This window comes from Erythrolamprus reginae, chromosome 4, assembly GCF_031021105.1.
Source record: "Erythrolamprus reginae isolate rEryReg1 chromosome 4, rEryReg1.hap1, whole genome shotgun sequence".
NCBI lineage: Eukaryota > Metazoa > Chordata > Lepidosauria > Squamata > Dipsadidae > Erythrolamprus > Erythrolamprus reginae.
Window position 1 is genome coordinate 8,435,465 of NC_091953.1, and position 23,374 is coordinate 8,458,838.

At 41.1% G+C, this 23,374-nt stretch overlaps 1 protein-coding gene across 2 annotated transcripts in view; it reads left to right on the forward strand.

Moving 5' to 3' along the window:
• CCDC81 (coiled-coil domain containing 81) overlaps window positions 1-23,374 on the forward strand; it is a 33,976-nt gene that overhangs the window by 1,217 nt on the left and 9,385 nt on the right. The window contains exons 2-10 of one of the 2 annotated variants that reach the window (XM_070749569.1): window positions 1,748-1,809; window positions 2,845-3,001; window positions 5,484-5,740; window positions 8,824-8,900; window positions 13,218-13,309; window positions 17,028-17,148; window positions 18,106-18,226; window positions 21,506-21,652; window positions 23,204-23,311. In XM_070749569.1, coding sequence (XP_070605670.1) covers window positions 1,748-1,809; window positions 2,845-3,001; window positions 5,484-5,740; window positions 8,824-8,900; window positions 13,218-13,309; window positions 17,028-17,148; window positions 18,106-18,226; window positions 21,506-21,652; window positions 23,204-23,311 — 1,142 coding nt within the window. The remainder of the gene's footprint in view (window positions 1-1,747; window positions 1,810-2,844; window positions 3,002-5,483; window positions 5,741-8,823; window positions 8,901-13,217; window positions 13,310-17,027; window positions 17,149-18,105; window positions 18,227-21,505; window positions 21,653-23,203; window positions 23,312-23,374) is intronic. The other variant, XM_070749570.1, reaches the window with a different exon arrangement.

Here is a 23,374-nt window from a genome sequence, read left to right on the forward strand (position 1 = left end):
GATACCATGGTCTTTCGAGACTGAAGGATGCCAATGCAAATTTATATTTATTTATTTATTTATTAGATTTGTATGCCGCCCCTCTCCGTAGACTATCTATCTATCTATCTATCTATCTATCTATCTATCTATCTATCTATCTATCTATCTATCTGTATATCTATATCTGTTTTATGGGTTTTTATAGTTTTAGTATTTAATATTTGACTTGTTTTCATTATTGGATTGTATTTTTATATTGCTGTAAGATGCTCTGAGTCCCAAGGGATTGGGCAGCATAGAAGTCAAATCAACCAACCAACCAACCAACCAACCAACCAACCAACCAACCAACCAACCAACCAACCAACCAACCAACCAACCAACCAAATAAATAAATAAATAAATAAATAAATAAATGTCCTAAATAGCAATAGCATTTAGACTTATAGACCCCTTCATAGTGCTGTCATCTGTCCGTCCATCCATCCATCCATCTATCTGGAATAGAATAGAATAGAATAGAATTCTTTATTGGCCAAGTGTGATTGGACACACAAGGAATTTGTCTTTGGTGCAGATGCTCTCAGTGTACGTAAAATAAAATATAGATTTGTCAAGAATCATGAGTACAACATTAATGATTGTTATAGGTACAAATAAACAATTAGGAAATAATTAATATTAATATAAATTGTAAGGATACAAGCAACAAGTTACAATCCTACAGTCATAAGTGGTACATGTCATATATCATAATCTATCCATCCATCCATCCATCTCTCTCTCTCTCTCTCCGCCCCATCTATCTATCTATCTATCTATCTATCTATCTATCTATCTATCTATCTATCTATCTATCTATCTATCTATCTATCTATCTATCTATCTATCATAGGGATTTGAATGCCTTTTCTGGGTATATCTGTTTTTTAAAAAAATCCCTAGTTTTTAACTCTCTCAGTGTTGGAATAGGAAAGGAAGTTTCCAAGAATATGACATGGAAATATTATTTCAGGCAAAAAGATAACCCAGTTAACCCAAACTTGTGGATGAGGTTTATTCATTTTTCAAAATCTGTGCTAATTTATTTATCAATTGGATTTCTATGCCGCCTCTCTCCAAGGACTCTAATTGAATCTAATTGCCAATTAGGTGTTATTATTGGTGTTAGTATTATTGATGCTATTATTCTTTGATGAAGGTTAGTCAAATATTTACCTAATCTGTTCATCTATTATTATTTTATCTCTTATGATAGTTTAATTTTTAATCAATCAATTAATTCATTTTAATGCTGATTTCCCCCCCCTCCCCTTTCAAATTCCCTGAAAAAAGGGGAGCAGACGTGGTTGGTAAATCTACAGTAACTGAATTTAATGGTTGGTAAATGGTTTAATGGGTAGTAAATCCACAGTCACTGAATTTAATGGTTGGTAAATGGTTTAATGGGTGGTAAATCCACAGTCACTGAATTTAAACATGCCTGGGATAAACATATATCCATCCTAAGATAAAATACAGGAAATGGTATAAGTGCAGATGGACCATGAGGTCTTTTTCTGCCATCAATCTTCTATGTTTCTGTTTCTATGAGAGAATTCAGGAGCGTTTGCCTTAGTTTACCATTAGATGGCAGCATCAAGCTATTTTGGCTGCTCTGAAAAAAAACCTACCTAAGCAATCCTGGATAATATTGGGTGGGAGATAACTGAGATTTCAGGTTCCTCTTTTTAGAGTTGTGTAATGTGTGTGCTTTATGTTTCAGATGTTGTTAATATTTGGGACTCCGTTTCTGAGTTTGTTGAGAAGCAACTGTCAATGAATAAGGTAGGACTTTTTGTAAATTTGGATCGGAAGAATGCAAATTCAATTTCCATTCTTCCGAGACAGGTTGTATCCTGCCTTTATTATCTTTTACAAATAACTACCGTGGTAAGAAAAGTCATAAAAATGGGGCAAAACTTCCTTTAAAAATGTTCTGCCGGGCTGTCTGGTAGGAGCCTCCTGAAAATTCAAGGGTACAAATTGCAGACACACACACATACACACGTTTGAAAATTCAAAACAATGTTCTTTATCACAAAATTCAAAATAAACTAAGCACTCTTTTTGTATTGCAAAGAGCACTTGTCCCAAAACAACAGGGTAGTCTGTACAATTTCCCTTAAGCAGTCATTAAGTACTTAGTTAGCAGCTGTGAAGAAACTTCACACCCCTTCTTCTTCCAACAAAGTGAGACACACACACACACACACACGATGCTCTGCTGTGGTTTCAAAGGCGTGAAAAATCAACAAACAAAGTCCAGAAAACAGCAACACACGATTCCTGAAGAACTGCAATCAGATACTCTTTCACAACGGCCAAACCCACATGCTGCTATTTATAGCAGCAGCCCTAATTACTGGAGCCCCACCCAACCCCAGGTGGCCTCATTTTCTCTTGTAATAATCCTTCAGTTGTTGTCTCCTATGCATCACTCTACGCATGCGTGGATGTGTCATTAATTCTTGTTCAGAATTCAAGGATGATACAGATGATTGATCTCCTCCTGGGCTGTCTGCCAAACTCCCCTCTTCCCTGTCACTCACGCTTCCTTGGTCAGAGGAGGCTTCGTCGGCAGATTCCATCGGGAGCAAAACAGGCCTGCAGCATGTGGATGTCTCCCCCACATCCACCAGCACATTCCTTGGGGCAGGAGCTGGGCCAGAGCTAAGCACTACAACAATTGCCTTGCTTTGCAGCTGAAATTTTGGGCAATTGTGGTTGTAATTTGAGGACTACCCATAACATAGGCTGGGACTCAGGAGCCTTCATCATGTTGCTGTCCCAGCTCTTAACTTAGGGCTCCTTCTTTTGCAGGGCGTCCAAATTCCTGGCCTTGGGACGTTCTCCTTCCTCAGAGAGAAATTGCATGCAGGCACCAACAAACCCACCCTCCTTCAACGGCCTGTCTTCCTTCTATCGGAGAAACTAGCCCAGATCCATGGACTAAAATTCAACAAGATACGCATCCCGGGTGAGAAATTCAGTTTCAAGAGTTTCCTCTTTCTTCAAATCTAAATCTTCAAATCTTTTCAGAAGTCGAGTTGCTTCTTATGCCCTTATCACCTCGAGGTTCGATTACTGCAACGCTCTCTACATGGGGCTACCTTTGAAAAGTGTTTGGAAACTCCAGATCATGCAGAACGCGGCTGCAAGAGCCATCGTGGGGCTTCCCAGATTCGCCCACGTATCTACAACACTCCGTGGCCTGCATTGGCTGCTGATCAGTTTCCGGTCACAATTCAAAGTGTTGGTCATGACCTTTAAAGCCCTACATGGTATTGGACCAGAGTACCGCCTGCTACCGCACGAATCCCAGGGGCTGATAAGGTCCCACAGAGTTGGCCTTCTCCGGGTCCTGTCGACTAAACAGTGTCGTCTGGCGGGCCCCAGGGGAAGAGCCTTCTCTGTGGCAGCCCCGGCCCTCTGGAATCAACTCTCCCTGGAGATTAGAACTGCTCCCACCCTCCTTGTCTTCCGTAAACTACTTAAGACCCACCTATACCGCCAGGCATGGGGGATTTGAGACATCTTTCCCCCAGGCTTATTATAATTTATGTTTGGTATGTATGTGCTGTTTGGTTTTTAATTATGATAGGGTCTTTAGTTTTTTAATATTAGATTTGTGCCATTATAATATTGTTTTTATTGTTGTTGTAAGCCACCCCGAGTCTTCGGAGAGGGGTGGCATACAAATCTAATAAATTATTATTATTATTATTATTATTATTATTATTATTATTATTATTATTATTATTGAAAAAGCACCTTTGGGGAGAAAATAGAGAAAAAGCCAGAATTTTTTTCTATTAGGTATTTTTAACAAAACATATAAAAAAGAAGATAAATACTTGATTACCCATATTCTAACAGCGGCTAGGGTAACATATGCCCAACTATGGAAATACGAGGAGCTACCAAGAGAAGAAATGATAATTTTTTTAAATTATGGAATGCGCCGAGATGGATATATTAACCCAAAAATTAGGAGGGAAAGAGGAAATGGATTATTATAAAGTTTGGGATAAATTCTACAATTGGTTAAAGCAAAGAGATAAATGCAAGGCTCAAAAGATCAATAATTGATAGGTTTATCTTTTTAATTGGAATTAGATTTTTCTATGTCGTTTCTTCTCTTTTTTCCTTTTTTGAATTTTTCTTTTCTTATGAAATGTACAGTATTTACAGTATAGACAAAAATGTTCTCAATTAATGTAAAAATGTAGGCAGCTCCGTATGTGCGTCTTATGAAAATTGAGATGTAAATCATCCTGGAGGTGTGTGTATTTCTTTTATGTTTGTGTCTTTTTATGTGTTTTAATTTATTTTTTTTTAAAAAAGAAACTTTCGGCCCAACCATGACCTGGATAACTGAAAATCTCCATTGACATTCAAATCCAAACCTTTTGCTTTGTACAATCCGGTTACTCACCGAACAACATAAATCATTTTAGAATTATTTATTTATTTATTTTATCAAACTGTCGTCTAGGTTACGGATCCTCTTTCTGTCTCCCAAGGTCATTCCTGCATACCATTATAGTTATTGATTGACTCTAGGTGTCCCTAAGAGCACTAGGTGTCTAGGTAACGATATTTAAATTTAGTAGCTCAAACAGCGGAGTGGTATGATGAGTCGGAACACACAGTTGTAGCTGATTGGTCAGAGAGAAAGAGTTGGCTCCTGCATGAGGCAATCTATACTATGATTGGCTACTTTGGGTAAAATGGGGAGTGTCCTTGTTTCCCGCCTTTTTCTTCTGTGTGCTCTGCAATTTACCTCACCATGATTTTCCTGTGAGGATTTACCTCATGATGCTTCTGTTTGCCTTGACTATCTTGACTGACTTAATATAGCTGTAAATACATTTATTTATAGAAAACTACCATATTTTTCGGTGTATAAGATGAACCTTTTTACCTCAAAAAGGTGTGCCAAAAAATGGGTGTGTCTTATATACCAGATGTTGTGTGGCAGTCAGTGGCAGCGGCAGTTGTCCCCAAGGCCGCCCAGCAGTCGTCGGCTGGAGGCTAGTGGCTTGGCCCCAGGGATGAGTGGGGCGCGTGGCAGCAGCTTTGGAGAAGCAGGCGGCCATCCCCTCAATGCATCCAGTTGGCGGAGGAGTTTGCGGGGCAGCTTCAATCATCCAGCGGGATGGTGCTTGAGTCCATCAGCCCCCACCCCAATCTCCCGCCTTCGGGGGAGCCTTGGGGAGGGCGTAGCGGTCAGCGAAGGTGCTCCGAGCAAAGCTGCCTCAGCTCGGGAATTCTGCAGCTGGAATTCTGCAGCTGCTCGGAGTGCCTTCGCCGACTGCTGCACCCTCCCAAAGGCACCCCCGAAGGCGAAAAATTAGGGTGGCTAATAGCACCAGTAATACTAACACCATTAACGATGGCTTCGGCCTGACAGATATCAGCTTACCTATGAAGTATTTTCCCCTTCTATGCCTTCCTAGGTGATATCCCAATTGTCCAGCTGAATTTCATTGTGCTGTCCCTGGACAGCCCCTTCAACAGGGACATGGTGGAGGGATGTATCCGAGAGACCCTGCTGTCTTTTTCGAGGTCCATTGCCACCAAACAGATGGTCGAGTTCACCTTCAAAGGGATTGGCGTCCTGATTGTCCGAGATAACAAGGTGAAAATGAAGTTTTATAAAGATTTTCTTCACACCATGGATGGAAGTGGGACTCTCATAAAAGCCCTGACAAATGTAAGTTGGTTAGTTGTTCATTGTGCTCTAAGACTAGATGGTCTTTTGGTTTCATCTTAATAAAAGATTTGTTTGTTTGTTTATTTATTAATTTATTAATTAATTTATTTATTGGATTTATTTACCGGTATTTATTTATTTATTGGATTTGTATGCCGCCCCTCTCCGCAGACTCGGGGTGGCTAACAACAATGATAAAAAGCAACATGTAACAATCCAATTTAGTAAAACAACTAAAAACCCTTATTATAAAACCAAACATACACACAAACATACCATATATAACTTGTAATGGCCTAGGGGGAAGGAATATCCTAACTCCCCCATGCTTGGCGACAAAGGTGGGTCTTGAGTAATTTGCGAAACACAAGGAGAGTGGGGGCCGTTCTAATCTCTGGGGGGAGTTGATTCCAGAGGGCCAGGGCTGCCACAGAGAAGGCTCTTCCCCTGGGGCCTGCCAAACGACATTGTTTGGTCGACGGGACCCGGAGAAGACCAACTCTGTGGGACCTTATTGGCCGCTGGGATTCGTGCGGTAGAAGGCGGTTCCGGATGTATTCTGGCCCAATGCCATGTAGGGCTTTAAATGTCATTACCAACACTTTGAATTGTGACTGGAAACCGATCGGCAGCCAGTGCAGGCCGCGGAGTGTTGCAGAAACGTGGGCGAATCTAGGAAGCCCCACGATGGCTCTCGCGGCCGCATTCTGCACGATCTGAAATTTCCGAACACTAGCCCCATGTAGAGAGCGTTGCAGTAATCGAACCTCGAGGTGATGAGGGCATGAGTGACTGTGAGCAATGACTCCCTGTCCAAATAGGGCCGCAACTGGTGCACCAGGCAAACCTGGGCAAACGCCCTCCTCGCCACAGCCGAAAGATGATGTTCCAGATTTCTATGCCGCCAAAGACTCTGGGCGGCTTACAACATATAATTAAAAAAACAATAAATACAGTGACAAATCCAATTAGTTAGCTAAAAATCTAACCTAAAATCCCTAATAATTAAAAATCAATCATACACACTCAGACTACAGCCACACATAACATTCATCGGCCAAGGGCACCTAAGATCTAATTGCCCCAAGCCTGGTGACATAAATAAGACTCTTACGGAAGGTGAGGAGGGTGGGGGAAGTGCGAATCTCTGGGAGGGAGCTGATTCCAGAGGGCCGGGCCCCCCACAGAGAAGGCTCTTCCCCTTAGCCCCGCCAAGTGACATTGGCATATTGATGGGACCTGGAGAAGGCCAACTCTGTGGGAACAAACCGGTCGCAGAGATTCATGCGGCAGAAGGCAGTCCCACAAGTAATGATACATTCAGTATGACAGTGGAATCAAAACAACCAAGTGATGGGTTCAAGCAATTCAGGGCTACTATCAATCCAAAATGCCTGTATTTCCACTTTTGTAACAATTAGGTATAATTCAATATGAATGCGTGTTTATACTTATTTATGTGTATGCGTCTACACAAGCGCTTAAAATTTATTTTAAAACTACTAAAAAGTTACTAAGCTTTCGTCAATCTCTACTGACTTTGTCAGAGTGTAAAATCTCCATTGGAGAGATGTTTGCTTTTATGTAATGCCATTCAATTTAGTCATTGCACATGTAATAGGGCTACACCGTTTCTTTCCTATTGTAATTAACTTTAAATAATATTTATACTTAAATTGGATTGGTCTGGGTTATTGGTTGGCTATCTACTAACACCACATTTATTCTGTATAGTTTTTGTCTTACCAATATTGTACATAATTTTTTTCAGATGCTAACAGGTACCAACACTGTTAAAGTAGCTTTGCAATAAAGTAGAATTAGCTCTTCTGGTTAATTAGATCTTCTTGCAGCTTGGTCTATCCTGCATGGCTAATCATAGAGTCATAGAATCATAGAGTTGGAAGGGACCTCCAGGGTCATCGGGTCCAACCCCCTGCTCAATGCAGGATTCACTAAACCATCTCAGAAAGATGACTGTCCAGTCTCTGCTTGAAGACCTCGAGTGAAGGCGAGCTCACCACCTCCCGTGGCAAACTGTTCCACTGGTTTATCACCCTTACCGTTAGAATGTTTTTTCTGATATCTAATCTAAATCTACTCCCTTGCAGCTTCATCCCATTGTTTCTAGTCCTTCCATGTGCTAATGAGAACAATGCTGATTCCTCTGCTCTGTGACAGCCCTTCAGATATTTGTAGACAGCTATCAAGTCTCCTCTCAGTCTTCTCCTTTGCAGACTAAACATCTCTAGATCCTTTAACTGTTCCTCATAGGGCATGGTTTCCAGGCCACTCACCATCCTTGTAACTCTCTTTTGAACTTATTTATATTTTATTTATTTATTTTGTCCAATAAACAATAATACTCAATGAAGGTTATAGAGGATATAGTAGAGAAGAAATACAAGATATAGGAGAGCAATAGGACAGGGGACAGAAGGCACTCTAGTGCGCTTATGTACGCCCCTTACTGACCTCTTAGGAATCTGGAGAGGTCAACCATGGATAGTCTAAGGGTAAAATGTTGGGGGTTAGGGGATGATACTACGGAGTCCAATAAGGAGTTCCACGCTTCAACAACCCGATTACTAAAGTCATATTTTTTATAGTCAAGTTTGGAGCAGTTAATGTTAAGCTTGAATCTGTTGTGTGCTCTTGTGTTGTTGTGGATGAAGCTGAAGTAGTCTTTGACAGGCAGGACATTGCAACATATGATCTTGTGGGCAATACTTAGTTCATGTTTAAGGCGTCGTAGTTCTAAACTTTCAAGACCCAGGATTGTAAGTCTAGTTTCGTAGGGTATTCTGTTTTGAGTGGAGGAGTGAAGGGTTCTTCTGGTGAAGTATCTTTGGACGTTTTCAAGGGTGTTAATGGGTTCCAAACAGATGAGCTGTATTCGAGGATGGGTCTGGCGAAAGTTTTGTAAGCTCTGGTAAGTAGTGTGAGATTTCCAGAGCAGAAGCTATGTAGGATTTAACTTGCTCTAGTTTATCAGTCCTTTTTAAATTGGGCCCCCCAATTAAAACTAATCATAGTTTTTATTGTTCTCTGAATGCCATGTTGATTCTTCTTTTCTTCAACAGAGGCCAGGAACTGTGGACTCTGTATTGTCTACCAGAGACACGTGTACTCCACCTTCCAACACTGCAGCGTTTCCAAGGTGGGTGTGCTTTAATAACACTGGGGGAACAGCAATTTCATTGTCTTAAATCTGTGATTTGTTTTCAACTAACTTTTGGCTCTCTGGATCAAAAAATAACCACAGTTTTTGTCTATCACGTCAACTTTTTAAAGCTACAGGCTACCCTCAAAAGTCATACAAATTGTGCATATAAAGGAAAGTAAAATAAAAACTTACAAAATATTTATTTATTTTATTTATTTATTTATTTTGTCCAATACAAATTGAAAGTTAAGGAGAATAAAAACGTGTAGAAGTAAATATCAGGGAAGGGATAGAAGAAGAGATATGAGAATAGAATACATCAATGAAGAGTAGAGGAAGGATATATGGATGGGAGAAAAGATATACTGTATAAAATATAGGAGAGGCAATTGGACAGGGGACGGAAGGCATACTAGTGCACTTATGCTCGCCCCTTACTGACCTCTAAGGAATCTGGAGAAGTCAACCGTGGAAAATCTAAGGGAAAAATGTTGGGGGTTGACACCACGGAGTCTGGTAATGAGTTCCACGCTTCAACAACTCGATTGCTAAAGTCATATTTTTTACAGTCAAGTTTGGAGCGGTTGATATTAAGTTTGAACCTGTTACGTGCTCTTGTGTTATTGCAGTTGAAGCTGAAGTAATTGTTGACAGGCAGGATGTTTCAGCATATGATCTTGTGGGCAATACTTAGACCATGTTTAAGGCATCATAGTTCTAAGCTTTCTAGCCAGGATTGTAAGTCTAGTTTCATAGGGAATTCTGTTACGGGTAGAGGAGTGAAGGGCTCTTCTGGTGAAGTATCGTTGGACCTTTTCTAGGGTATTGATGTCCGAAATTCGGTGTGGGTTCCAGACAGGTGAGCTGTATTCGAGGATGGGTCTGGCGAAAGTTTTGTAAGCTCTGGTGAGTAATGTGAGATTGCCGGAGCAGAAGCTACGAAGGATCAGGTTGACAATTTTAGAAGCCTTTTTGGCTTCTAAAATTGTCTGTTTAAAAACAGACAATTATATATTATATAAAATATAATTATATTATATATATATAATACATATAATATAAATTATATAAAAAATATACTGTTTACAAAGAATAATTTTATTCCTACAAAGGCTATAATAGTGACTGCAAGTTAAATTGTGTTCATATAAATAGTTGATTTTTTTTGTCAAACGGTAATTATACATATTAAGGTAAAATTATTCGCTTGTAGCTTTTTCTGCAGTGTTTAATCTATGGACATTCACGCTTGATGCTCCAACAATAGTCAGCCATCCTATGTACATCCCATCTACTTCTATACCATGCCTCCATGGCCTTCAAATCTTGGTGGAATCGCCCACCTGCTCATCACTGACTGCACCAAGATTTTCCGAGAAGTTAGCAAGATGGCTATGTAAAAAATGTAATTTGATGCTCATGTTGCCTAATTAACTATATTATATTTATAGGTGTAGAGAAAATACCCGACGTGATAGAAGTTCTGGATACCTCACCTACAAAAATATATTGACAAAATTGAACGGCTCCAAAGATGGGCTACAAGAATGGTGGAAGGTCTTAAGCATAAAACGTATCAGGAAAGACTTAATGAACTCAATCTGTATAGTCTGGAGGACAGAAGGAAAAGGTGGTACATGATCGAAACATTTAAATATGTTAAAGGGTTAAATAAGATTCAGGAGGGAAGTGTTTTTAATAGGAAAGTGAACAAAAGAACAAGGGGACACAATCTGAAGTTAGTTGGGGGAAAGATCAAAAGCCACATGAGAAAATATTATTTTACTGAAAGAGTAGTAGATCCTTGGAACAAACTTCCAGCAGACGTGGTAGATAAATCCACAGTAACTGAATTTAAACATGCCTGGGATAAACATATATCCATCCTAAGATAAAATACAGAAAATAGTATAAGGGCAGACTAGATGGACCATGAGGTCTTTTTCTGCCGTCAGTCTTCTATGTTTCTAAAACTAACTTCAGTTTTGAAACCAGCATGCCTAATTAACTGTAAAAGAGCTCAAAAATCAAACTCAACCGAGTTACAAATTGTTCCCCAGTGTAATCAGTCCACAAATTCTCTAACCTAGAAATTAAACTGCAGAAAAATACAGGGCTAGCAAGTCCCAAAGGTGCTTTTTTTCAAGAGGCAATGGGACTTTCTTGTTTTTCTTTGAAGACATTTCGCTTCTCGTTCAAGGAGCCTCTTCAGTTCTGACTGACTGGTGGGGAATGGAAGGATTTATACTCCTTGTAGACATCTTGTGATTTGCATCCTTTTAGAGAATTGTTGAGGCCACTTGGAGGTTTATTTATATCCTCAGGATCCCTCAGTAGTGCAAATGGGTGTGGAGACTTCTTGGAGCGGCTGAAAAGACTGTGTTTTAGATGGGAAAGAGATGACGTCATATCCTTCCGCCTCTTTGAGAGACAGCTGTTTAATTTTGACAAGAGTATACTAAATGTCCAAATGAGCAAACCAGAAGTTTTATTGATGGATTGATTGATTTTGTCCAATACACAATGAGGGTTTTAGTGGGTATACACATAGTAAAATACACGATGAAGGTTATAGAGGAGATACTCATAGTAAAATATATCTAAGAAAGAATAGAAGAGAAGATATAGGAATAGAACATATCAATGAAAGAATAGAAGAAGAGAAATAGGAATAGAAGAAAGGTATAGGAGATATAGGAGAGCAATAGGACAGGGGACAGAAGGCTCTCTAGTGCACTTCTACTCGCCCCTTACTGACCTCTTAGGAATCTGGATAGGTCAACTGTGGATAATCTAAGGGTAAAGTGTTGGGGGTTAGGGGATGACACTATGGAGTCAGGTAATGAGTTCCACGAAAGTTCAAGAAAACGCACTTCTGGTTTGCCCTTGGTGCTGTTTTTTTGCACTCCGGGGCTTCAGGAAGCATCCCTGAACCCTTTGGAATGCAGAAAAACATCACAACGGCAAACAGGAAGTACATTTTTCCAAACTTCCGGTTTTTCGGTTGGGCGATTTTTTTGCCTCCAGGGCTTCAGGGAAGTTTTCCCGAAGCATCTGAAGGGCGAAATGGCCTTTCCCAAGGCCAAAAATCAGCTGGCCAGCGTGCGCAAGTGCGCTGGAGCTGACACAGGGCAAAGTCTCACATGCCCTCTAATATGGCTTCGCTTGCCACCTAGGACACACATGCCATAAGTTCACCATCACATAGAAACATAGAAGATTGACAGCAGAAAACAACCTCATGGTCCATCTAGTCTGCCTATATACTATTTCCTGTGCTTTATCGTAGGATGGATCTATGTTTATCCCAAGCATGTTTAAATTCACTTACTGTGGATTTACCAACCCCATCTGCTGGACGTTTGTTCCAAGCATCTACTACTCTTTCAGTAAAATAATATTTTCTCACGTTGCTTCTGATCTTTCCCCCAACTAACCTCAGATTGTGCCCCCTTGTTCTTGTGTTCACTTTCCTATTAAAAACACTTCCGCCCTGAACCTTATTTAACCCTTTAACATATTTAAATGTTTCGATCATGTCCTCCCTTTCCCTTCTGTCCTCCAGACTACAATGTTCCCTCGATTTTCACGGATACGTTCCAAGACCCCCCGCGAAAGTCGAATTTCCGCGAAGTAGAGATGCGGAAGTAAATACACCATTTTTGGCTATGAATACAAGCACTCCCTTAACATTTAAAACCCCTAAATTACCATTTCCCATTCCCTTAACAACCATTTACTCACCATTAGTACTGGTACTCACCATTGAATAAGACACAGTGATCCTGATATTTATAAACATAATTATTTATTAACAATAATTATTTTTTTTGTTATTTATTTGGAAAAATTATTAGTTTGGCGATGACGTATGATGTCATTGGGCGGGAAAAACCATGGTATAGGGGAAAAATGCGAAGTATTTTTTAATTAATATTTTTTGAAAAACTGTGGTATAAGCTATTCGCGAAGTTCGGACCCGCGAAAATCGAGGGAACACTGTATATAGATTGAGTTCATTAAGATCTACAGTATATCAAAATTGAACATCCCCTCTCTCAACAGTGTGGGAGGGGTACAGCATAATATATCTCCTGTCTTTTCATCAGTTTCAAGAAACATCTGGCCAGTAAACGTTCAAGCTCCATTCGGTCATCCCGACTTCTGAATAAAGAAAAGTCTTAAAAAGAAAAAATGAGCATACGCGACTTTAGTTTCCTTGTCTGGTGCATGTTGTAGATCTGATATTTTGAGACAAAGCAGCCCCTAAACCTTTATAGTTTGATTGACTCATTGTTCCCCCCCCCATAGACTTGAGGTCAAAGAAATGGAAACCATTGCTGAAGAAGGTGAAAAGTCAAGCAAAGAGCAGGAACAGCTGGACAGAGAGAGCTATAGAAAAGGTTGGATGAAAATGTACATTTTTAAAAGAAAAGGTTTTTTATTTTTATTCTCACACAGTCATTTTTATGCTACTTACCATCTCATTTCTCATTTCGCTGGCAGTAGTGGCTCCTCCATCCCAAGCATCAGCCTACAGATTTCCACTACTCTCCTCTCCTTTGCCTTGTGCTCATCCCTGGCACTGGGATGCAGCTGTTCCTTTTGTCTGTCTGTCTGTCTTTCTGTCTGTCTGTCTGCCTGCCTGCCTGCCTGCCTGCCTATCTATCTATCTATCTATCTATCTATCTATCTATCTATCTATCTATCTATCTATCTATCTATCTATCTATCTATCTATCTATCTTACCCATCCATCCATCTATAATTATCTTTGTATCATGTCTGTCTGTCTGTCTGTCTGTCTATCTATCTACCTACCTACCTACCTACCTATCATCTGTCTGTCTGTCTGTCTGTCTGTCTGTCTGTCTGTCTGTCTATCTATCTATCTATCTATTATCTATCTATCTATCTATCTATCTATCTATCTATCTATCTATCTATCTATCTATCTATCCATCTATAATTATCTTTGTATCATGTCTGTCTGTCTTATCTATCTATCTATCTATCTATCTATCTATCTATCTATCTATCTATCTATCTATCTATCTATCAATTATCTATCTATCTATCTATCTATCTATCTATCTATCTATCTATCTATCTATCTATCTATCTATCTTACCCATCCATCCATCTATAATTATCTTTGTATCATGTCTGTCTGTCTGTCTATCTATCTACCTACCTACCTATCATCTGTCTGTCTGTCTGTCTGTCTGTCTATCTATCTATCTATCTATCTATCTATCTATCTATCCATCTATAATTATCTTTGTATCATGTCTGTCTGTCTGTCTGTCTGTCTGTCTATCTATCTATCTATTATCTATCTATCTATCTATCTATCTATCTATCTATCTATCTATCTATCTATCTATCTATCTAACTTCTATGCCACCTAATCCTGAAGGACTCAGGGTGGCTTACAATGACATAAAAATACAAATACGATACAATAAAATAAGTCAAATATAAAAGCCTAAAACTAAAACGGAGAGGGGCGGCATACAAATCTAATAAATAAATAAAACTATAAAACTATAAAACCCCAATTAAAACCCAACATACATCAACATACATGCATACCATTCACACAATTTGCCCACGATAGATGTCAATTTGTGGTGCCCAGGCCTGCTGGCAAAGCTAGGTCTTCGCAGCCTTACGGAGGACCAGTATGGTGGGAGCAGTACGGATATTATGTGTGTGTGTATGTTGATTCCATAGAGCCGGAGTGGCAACAGGGAACGCTCTCCCTCGTGGCCCCGCCAACCTACATAGCTTAGTTGACGGGACATAGAGGAGGCCAACTCTGTGCCATCTTACTGGTCTTTGGGAGGTGTGCAGCAGGAGATGGTCCCGTAAATAGTCTGGCCCTGAGCCGTGTAGGGCCTTAGAGGTGATAACCAACACCTTGAATTGTGACCGGACACTAAGCCTCTGCAGCTCGTGGAGCGTAGGTGGTTGTATGGGTGTACCCAGTAGTAGGCAGCCAAAATTTTTACTGCCACACTGTGGGTGTGGCTTATTTTGTGGGTGCGGCTTAATGGCCATGTGACTGGGTAGGAGTGGCTTGCCGTCCATGTGACCAGGTGGGAGTGGCCTGAACAATCATCATCGTTCAAGTGAACTGTTAAGTCCTCGACTTACAACCTTATCAGTTGTAAGTGCCACTCGCTGAGATGACAATTTGCTCCGTGTTTCCCGCACTCTCCTTCCAGGGTCGTCCCCCCCTGAGGCTGGGTAGCTAGGCAAACGGGTGCTGCCAGAAGCATAAATGCCACCAGCGCCGCTTCCACCCACGCCTTCTGCTTGCACCTCAGGTGGGAGGTGGCCGTGTGAGGCTGGAGGGGAGCCGGGCAGGACAGGGGGAAGCTCGTCCAAGGCCAGGAAGGAGGAAAGAGTATCTACGAGACCGCCTTCTGCCGCATGAATCTCAGCGACCGGTTAGGTCCCACAGAGTGGGTCTTCTCCGGGTCCCGTCAACAAAACAATGTCGTTTGGCGGGGCCCAGGGGAAGAGCCTTCTCTGTGGCGGCCCTGGCCCTCTGGAACCAACTCCCCCCAGAGATTAGAATTGCCCCCACCCTCCTTGCCTTTCATAAGCTCCTTAAGACCCACCTCTGCCATCAGGCATGGGGGAACTGAGATATTCTTTCCCCCTAGGCCTTTACAATTTATGCATGGTATGTTTGTTTGTAGGGATGTTTGGTTTTACAGTAAGGGTTTTTTAGTTGTTTTACTATTGGATTTATATGATGTTTTTTATTACTGTTGTTAGCCACCCCGAGTCTACGGAGAGGGGCGGCATACATATCCAATAAATAAATAAATAAAATAAATAATAAAATAAAGGGGGAAAAAAGCAAGGAGCTCAGGGGGAAAAAGGAGAGCCAAGCCGAGATCAGTAATTCAGGAAGTGACAGCCGCCGATCAGCTGGAGCTGCGCACACATCTTCATTTCCCCCGTGGAACTGCATTCCAACCCAATCTGCCTGCTGCCCACCCCTACTGACAGGCCACAATACTAAATCAATAAACACATTAACTTATAGCCCGCATATGAACCAGTTAGGAAGCAGACCATATGAACCACCGATCCATGACAAAACCAACCTCCCTCTCACCTGCGGAATTCCACGCCTCATGGCAACCAATCCAAAGTCACAAGACCAGAACCGGTCTTGTGAATCAACCAGTCTTGTGATTCAACAAGTCACAAGACCAACCAACCACCCAGGACCTATATAAACAAACAAGATACTTCTCACACAGATTTATATGCCCCTCTTCTCCTCAGACTCAGGGCGGCTCGCAACAAGAATAAATACAAAACCTCTAGAAATCTAAATCTAAAAACATTCTAAAACCCCAGTTTCTTAAAACCAGCCGCTCACATTCACCCAATTCATACATACAAATTCATTCATCGGCCGGAACTAGTTGTTAAACTTAGTGGCCCCAAGCCTGTTGGTAGAGGTGGGTCTTTAAAGCCTTGTGGAAGGCGAGGAGGGTGGAGGCGGTACTAATCTCTGGAGGGAGTTGATTCCATAAGGCCGGGGCTACCACAGAAAAGGCTCTTCCCCTAGGCCCCACCAGGTGATGTTGTCTAGCTGATGGGACCTGGAGAAGGCCAACTCTGTGGGACCTGGCTGGCCGCTGGGATGCATGTTGTGTCCCAAAGTTCTCAGATAACATCAGAACCTAAGAAGAGCCATGCTGAATCAGGCCAAAGCCCAGTGAGTCCAGCATTCTGTGTCACACAGTGGCCCACCAATTGTCTATGGGGATCTTGAGCAGAAAGAGAAGGCAAGACCCTCCCTTTCCCTTGACCCCCAATAAATGGGACCCAAGGGAATCCTGCCTGCCTCAACCAACATAGAGGCGGCATTTGGACACCCGTTTCAATAACCACCAATATATACTTGGTATCCACGAATCTGTCTAATCCTGCCTTGAAGCTATCCAGGCTGACAGCTGTCATGACCTCTTCTGGAAGTGAATTCCATAAACCAATGACCCTCTGGGTGAAGAAATATTTCCCTTTATTTGTCCTCACTTTCCTACCTATGAGCTATAACCTCTAAACCTATAACCTCTGCTTTATTTACAGAAAATACATTCTCCAAACGTTTTCTCTCCCGTCAAGCAATTTTTCCAGCCAAAGTGAGCGGGATCAGTTTGACGGAGGAACTCGAGAAAAACCTGAAGCCCAAACCACCACCTTCTTCAAGGTGAGCTCTTAAATCTGAGACCCTCCCAGAGAATTTTTTTCTGTTTTTTAAAAAAATATATTGCTGGATATCTTATTTCTTCTAATTAAATGTCAATTTTGCCATTTCTGCTAGCTACATCACTTTTCCCACCCATTCTTCTATCAGAGAATTGGCGCATCTTTCTATCTCTATGCCTATGATGTAGGCACCAGTCATTATACTCTAGCCCAGGGATTGGCAACCTGTAGCTCTGGAGCTGCATGTGGCTCTTTTGTCTCTCTGCTTCGGGTCCTTGTCGCTGGTTGGCACCACAATTTTAAGAGGAGGTTTGTTACTTATCCATTCAACCTTGGTAGTGATTGATATGATTAAGGAACTCTATCCTCCCTCTTCATTTCAAGCATTTATTGAGTGTCAATATCTTGTGCAACGGTTGGCTTTTAAATATTTTAGAGGATCGTCTTGAGTAACGGAGCCGGCCCACTGCTGATCTTTTGTCTGTTGTAAATGATCTCTGAAATGCTCACTTGCACGCCATTCAATATGTAGGGTCAACTTGGTGTGTAGTTAAAGGCACCCCTTTTTTAAAAGGAGGTAAAAGGTACTCAACTCAGTCATGTTCTGCTATAGGGCATGGTTGCACTTCTCTGTTTCTCAACTGAGGAAGCCAACATTGTCTGAATACATTTTTCATGGTCATGTGGTCAGCATGACTGGCTTCTATCTCATACCTCCCTGTGGCTAATAAGGGCCCACAGAATTGGTCCTTTTGGGACTGGTAAAACAGTAATGCTCTGTCTTACACATTGGGAAGGAGAATCTGAACTCCAAATACGAACTGAATAATCAAATTATCACAGATAATCCCCACTCAGTTAAAGACCTTGGTATACCAATGACAAAAGATTTTGCCAATTTCTGGCATTTTTTGCTTCCGCGCATGCACTCTCACACACTGCCAATTGTGTTCTGCAGGCAACCAACAGCCGTTCCGGATGCCTTGAAGACAGAACAGGAAGTGAACCGGACCCAAACTCCTACCCCCAGATCGCAGACTTCATCCCCCATTTGTGATGAGCATGGTAGGGCAGGACAGGTATCCGATGTAGTTCATTTTGTACTTTTAGCTATACAGTAATTTTATGCATAGGTTGGTTATAACACAACTCTGGAAATGATGTTTGCTACTTGGTAGAACTGGGCAGTGGATAATCTCTGGGCCATGCTTGGTTCTTGGCCGACATTCTCTGAAATTATTTATCCAATGAGAAATGATTCTGAACTCCAGCCAATTTTATTTAATCATATCATCATCATCTTTGTTAGAATGCTTAGAATATTATAAATAAATATTCCAGAACAAACTTATACAGAGTAGCATATTTTTCGGAGTATAAGACGCACCTTAGTATTTGGGGAGGAAAATAGGGAAAAGAATCTGCTTATCAGATATTCACCTGGCTAGCGTCCTTAGTCTGGTCAGCTTCAGCACATTATTTTATCCCCTGGTTAGGGCTTTAAAAAAACTTTTTGGAGAGAGTAACAATGAAAGAGCTTGCAAGCCAGTAAGAACTGGGAACATCATTAGAAAATAAACATTCGGAGCAAGACTGTCCTCCTCCTCCTCCTCCTCCTCCTCCTCCCCCCCACCCAAATTCCGAACTTTTATTTCTTTCCTAATGGGTTTGCATGCATTATTTGCTTTTACATTGATTCCTATGGAAAAAATTGCTTCTTCTTAAGAACTTTTCTACTTAAGAACCTGGTCACGGAACGAATTAAGGTCTTAAGTAGAGGTCCCACTGTACATTACTTTCCCTAATTTTCTTGGTCTGAGCTCAAGCCCTGCTTATCTAAATATTGCCTTGGTGCTGGCTCTTTCGCCTGTCTTTCAAGGCCAGTCCCGCTACAAGTAGTCCATTCTGACTGATTGTTCCTTCATTTCAGCATGCAATCAGATCAGTATTGTGTTTCTACCTGAATGAGGAGGGGGGGGGAGATAGGGCATTCCGGTAGCAAAAATGGAGCTGGGTGTACAGCTCTGAGTGACCAGAGGGGGCGCATGAGATTTGGCGTGCACAGGAAGCAAAATCTCGTGAGAGGAAATGCGTGCATGTGAGATTTTGGTGATTTCCGGTGATTTGCTTCTGCACACACATGGAAACAAAAAAAAATCATGCATGCCCGCGCGTCTTCTCGCGAGATTTGCTTCCTGCGAGATTTCATTCCAACTGGCGCGCATGCCCACTGGTCACCCGGAGCTACATGTGCATCAGCACCGTTTGCAGAGGTAAGTTGCAACCTCCACCTGAATCAGATACAAGTAAAAACAGCACAAAAACTTCTAAATTGTACACTGATCAAAAAAAAAAGAAAAAAAGGGAACACTTAAACAACACAATATAACTGCAAGTAAATCAAACTTTTGTGAAATCAAACTGTCCACTTAGGAAGCGACACTGATTGACAATCAGTTTCACCTGCTGTTGTGCAAGTGGAATAGTTGTGCAAATGAAATATTCAATGAGAATATTTCATGCATTCAGATCTAAGATGTGTTATTTGAGTGTTCCCTTTATTTTTTTGAGCAGTATATTTAGAGCAGGGGTGTCAAAGTGGCTGTCCGTGGGCTGGATGTGCCACGTTTCATGATGGCAAAAACCATCATGAAACTTCGTAGGCCGGCAATGTGACAATTGTGATTTAGAAGATTTTGATCGATGGCTTGGATTTTTTTACAAATTTGTGAAACAAGAGATTTGCCCTCTGCTGTAGAATTAGAAGAGGGAGGCAGCAGTCTGGGATAGCGGTTATAGCAATAGCGTTTAGACTTATATACCGCTTCATAGTGCTTTTACAGCCCTCTCTAAGCGGTTTACAGAATCAGCATATTGTCTCCAACAATCTGGGTCCAAATTTTACCCACCTCGGAAGGACGGAAGGCTGAGTCACCCTTGAGCCGGTGGTGAGATTTGAACCGCTGAACCACAGCTAGCAGTTAGCTGAAGTAGCCTGCAGTACTGCACTCTAACCACTGCACCACCCCGGCTCTTATATTATTTATTTATTTATTTATTTATTTATTTATTTATTTATTTATTTTGTTGAATACACAATAATACACAATGAACGTTATAGATATATACAAGTAGATTGTGTCAAAGAGAGAAAAGAAGAGAAAATACAGTGTTCCCTCGATTTTCGCGGGGGATGCGTTCCGAGACCGCCCGCGAAAGTCGAATTTCCGTGAAGTAGTGATGTGGAAATGAATACCATTTTTGGCTATGAACAGTATCACAAGTCATCCCCTAACACTTTAAACTCCTAAATTACAATTTCCCATTCCCTTAGCAACCATTTAGATTATTACTCACCATGTTTATTTATTAAAGTTTATTAAAAAAATATTTATTAAAGGTAGACGAAAGTTTGGTGATGACACATGTCGTCATTGGGCGGGAAAAACCGTGGTATAGGGAAAAAAACAACGAAGTATTTTTTAATTAATATTTTTGAAAAACCGTGGTATAGACTTTTTGTGAAGTTCGGACCCACGAAAATTGAGGGAACACTGTGTAGGAGTAAAATATAACTAGAGAGAATAGCAGAAAAGATATAAGAGAAAGAAGAGATAGAAGAGATAGAAGAGATAGAAGAGAAGATATATGAGATACAGTGTTCCCTCAATTTTCGCAGGGGATGCGTTCCGAGACCGCCCACGAAAGTTGAATTTCCGCAAAGTAGAGATGCGGGAGTAAATACACTATTTTTGCCTATGAACAGTATCACAAGCCTTCCCTTAACACTTTAAACCCCTAAATTACAATTTCCCATTCCCTTAGCAACTATTTAGATTATTACTCACCATGTTTATTTATTAAAGTTTATTAAAAAAATATTTATTAAAGGCGGACGAAAGTTTGCAATGAGATATGATGTCATCGGGAAGGAAAAACTGTGGTACCGGGGAAAAAACGGCAAAGTATTTTTAAATCAATATTTTTGAAATATTTTTGAAAAACCATGGTACAGTATAGACTTTTCGCGAAGTTCAAACCCGCGAAAACCGAGAGAACACTGTATAGGAGAGACAGGGGACAGGGGACAGGGGACGGTAGGCACTCTAGTGCACTTATGCACTCCCCTTACTGACCTCTTAGGAATCTGGAGAGGTCAACGGTGGATAGTCTAAGGGTAAAGTATTGGGGATTAGCGGATGATACTACGGAGTCCGACAGTGAGTTCCATGCTTTGACAACTTGATTGCTAAAGCCATATTTTTTACAGTCAAGTTTGGAGTAGTTAATATTAAGCTTGAATCTGTTGTGTGCTCTTGTGTTGTTGCAATTATATTCTTTGTCTTGTGTGCTTCCAGGAGATGTGCTACCTATGCATGCAGCGTGCTCAGAGGAATATCCCTGTCTACTTGGGTGACGAAAAAAGAAGGAAGGAAAAAGCAGAAGACTGCATCCTAGCCCAATATCAAGCCATCAAAGATCACGAAGCCCTTCAGAAGGAGCTGGTATTAAGAATTGACTGAAAAAAATTGTTTCTTTTTTTTGCTTAAAGGGGGTGGCTTAAAGGTCATGTGACTATGATGGCTGCAGTGTTCTTGGGTCAAGGGATCAACTTTTATAAATAAATAAATAAACAAACAAACAAACAAACAAACAAACAAACAAACAAACAAATAAATAAATGATGGTCTTGGTATATTCAGGTTTCTTCCCATGTAGGATTCAGAAATTTCTGGCGACGTTTCGACGAGGTCCCACTCGTCATCTTCAGGCTGGTGTTTCTGTCCTTGTTCTAGGGCGAACACAGCAAGACCTGAGCTGCCTTCCTTCTATAAATACTGGTGGCTGGGTGTGGTTTGATGGCTCAGCAATTGCCTGCTGTGTAGAAACTTCCTGGTGAGTCAGTGGGGTAATACCTGGGGTCGTTGATGTAGCTGAGGTATGCTGATTAGTTAATGGTTGTTGATTAGGCATGATATCCTGAGAAGTTGGAGCTTGCAGGCTACTTGATTGTTTTGCAATGTGTGTTCTGAGTCTGGTTTCAGTTTTTATGGCTGGTTTGAGGGCTGGTTTCCAGATGTCTGGTAGGCGGAAGGTATCATCCCACTTGTTCATATTTTGGGGATGTTTTTCTATCTCCTAATCAGCATACCTCAGCTACATCAACGACCCCAGGTGTTACCCCACTGACTCACCAGGAAGTTTCTACACAGCAGGCAATTGCTGAGCCATCAAACCACACCCAGCCACCAGTATTTATAGAAGGAAGGCAGCTCAGGTCTCACTGTGTTCTCCCTAGAACAAGGACAGAAACACCAGCCTGAAGATGACTAGTGGGACCTCGTCGAAACGTCGTCAGAAATTTCCAAATCCTACACGGGAAGAAACCCGAATATACCAAGACCATCACACCGGGGTGATTTGAACAAAAATATGTAACCCTTCCTGGTGCAGAGCTGAAGGGATTGGATACTGTAGCCTAGAGGATAATTCTCTGCCTTACAAGGCAAAGGTTGCAGGTTCAAGTCCCAGTGGGTATGACTAGCTGATGAGGCCAAAATAAGGCCGAAATAGATCTATCCTAGTTTTCCTTAATTTTCAAATTCAGCAAAAAACATGTGACATATATATATATATATATATATATATATATATATATATATATATATATATATATTTGTTTTCGTAGATTTTCACGGGTACAGATATGACGGTCTTGGTATATTCGGGTTTCTTCCCGTGTAGAATCCTACATGGGAATGGGTAAGCCAGACTCACTTAACAACTGTGTTACTAACTTAACAATTGCAATGATTCGCTGAACAACTCACTTAGCAAATATCTCACTTAACAACCCCAATTGAGCCCAAGATTTATGTTGCTAAGTTGAGGACTACCTGTATAGAAGATGTCTCCAAGAGTGATATGCACCTTTCACAGAGGATGGGGCAACCGTTTTTGATTCCGAATCATGGGGTTCTCCAATTTGGTCCAGATCGTCTCTTCTTTCTCATCCTCTTCTGCTCAAAAGATTTCATTCTTTTTCCAAACTACAGACGAAAATTGCGGCATCCAGGGAGCAGAACCAGAAAGTAGCATCCTATAACTTGGGCGTAGCAGAAGCCATGCGAAAACAGAAGAACGAAAAGTTGTCGGAACCTTATGTAAGAGTTCCCATCTTTTGCCAAACTATACCGTGTCCGTTTCTCTATCTAGATTTTTTGGAT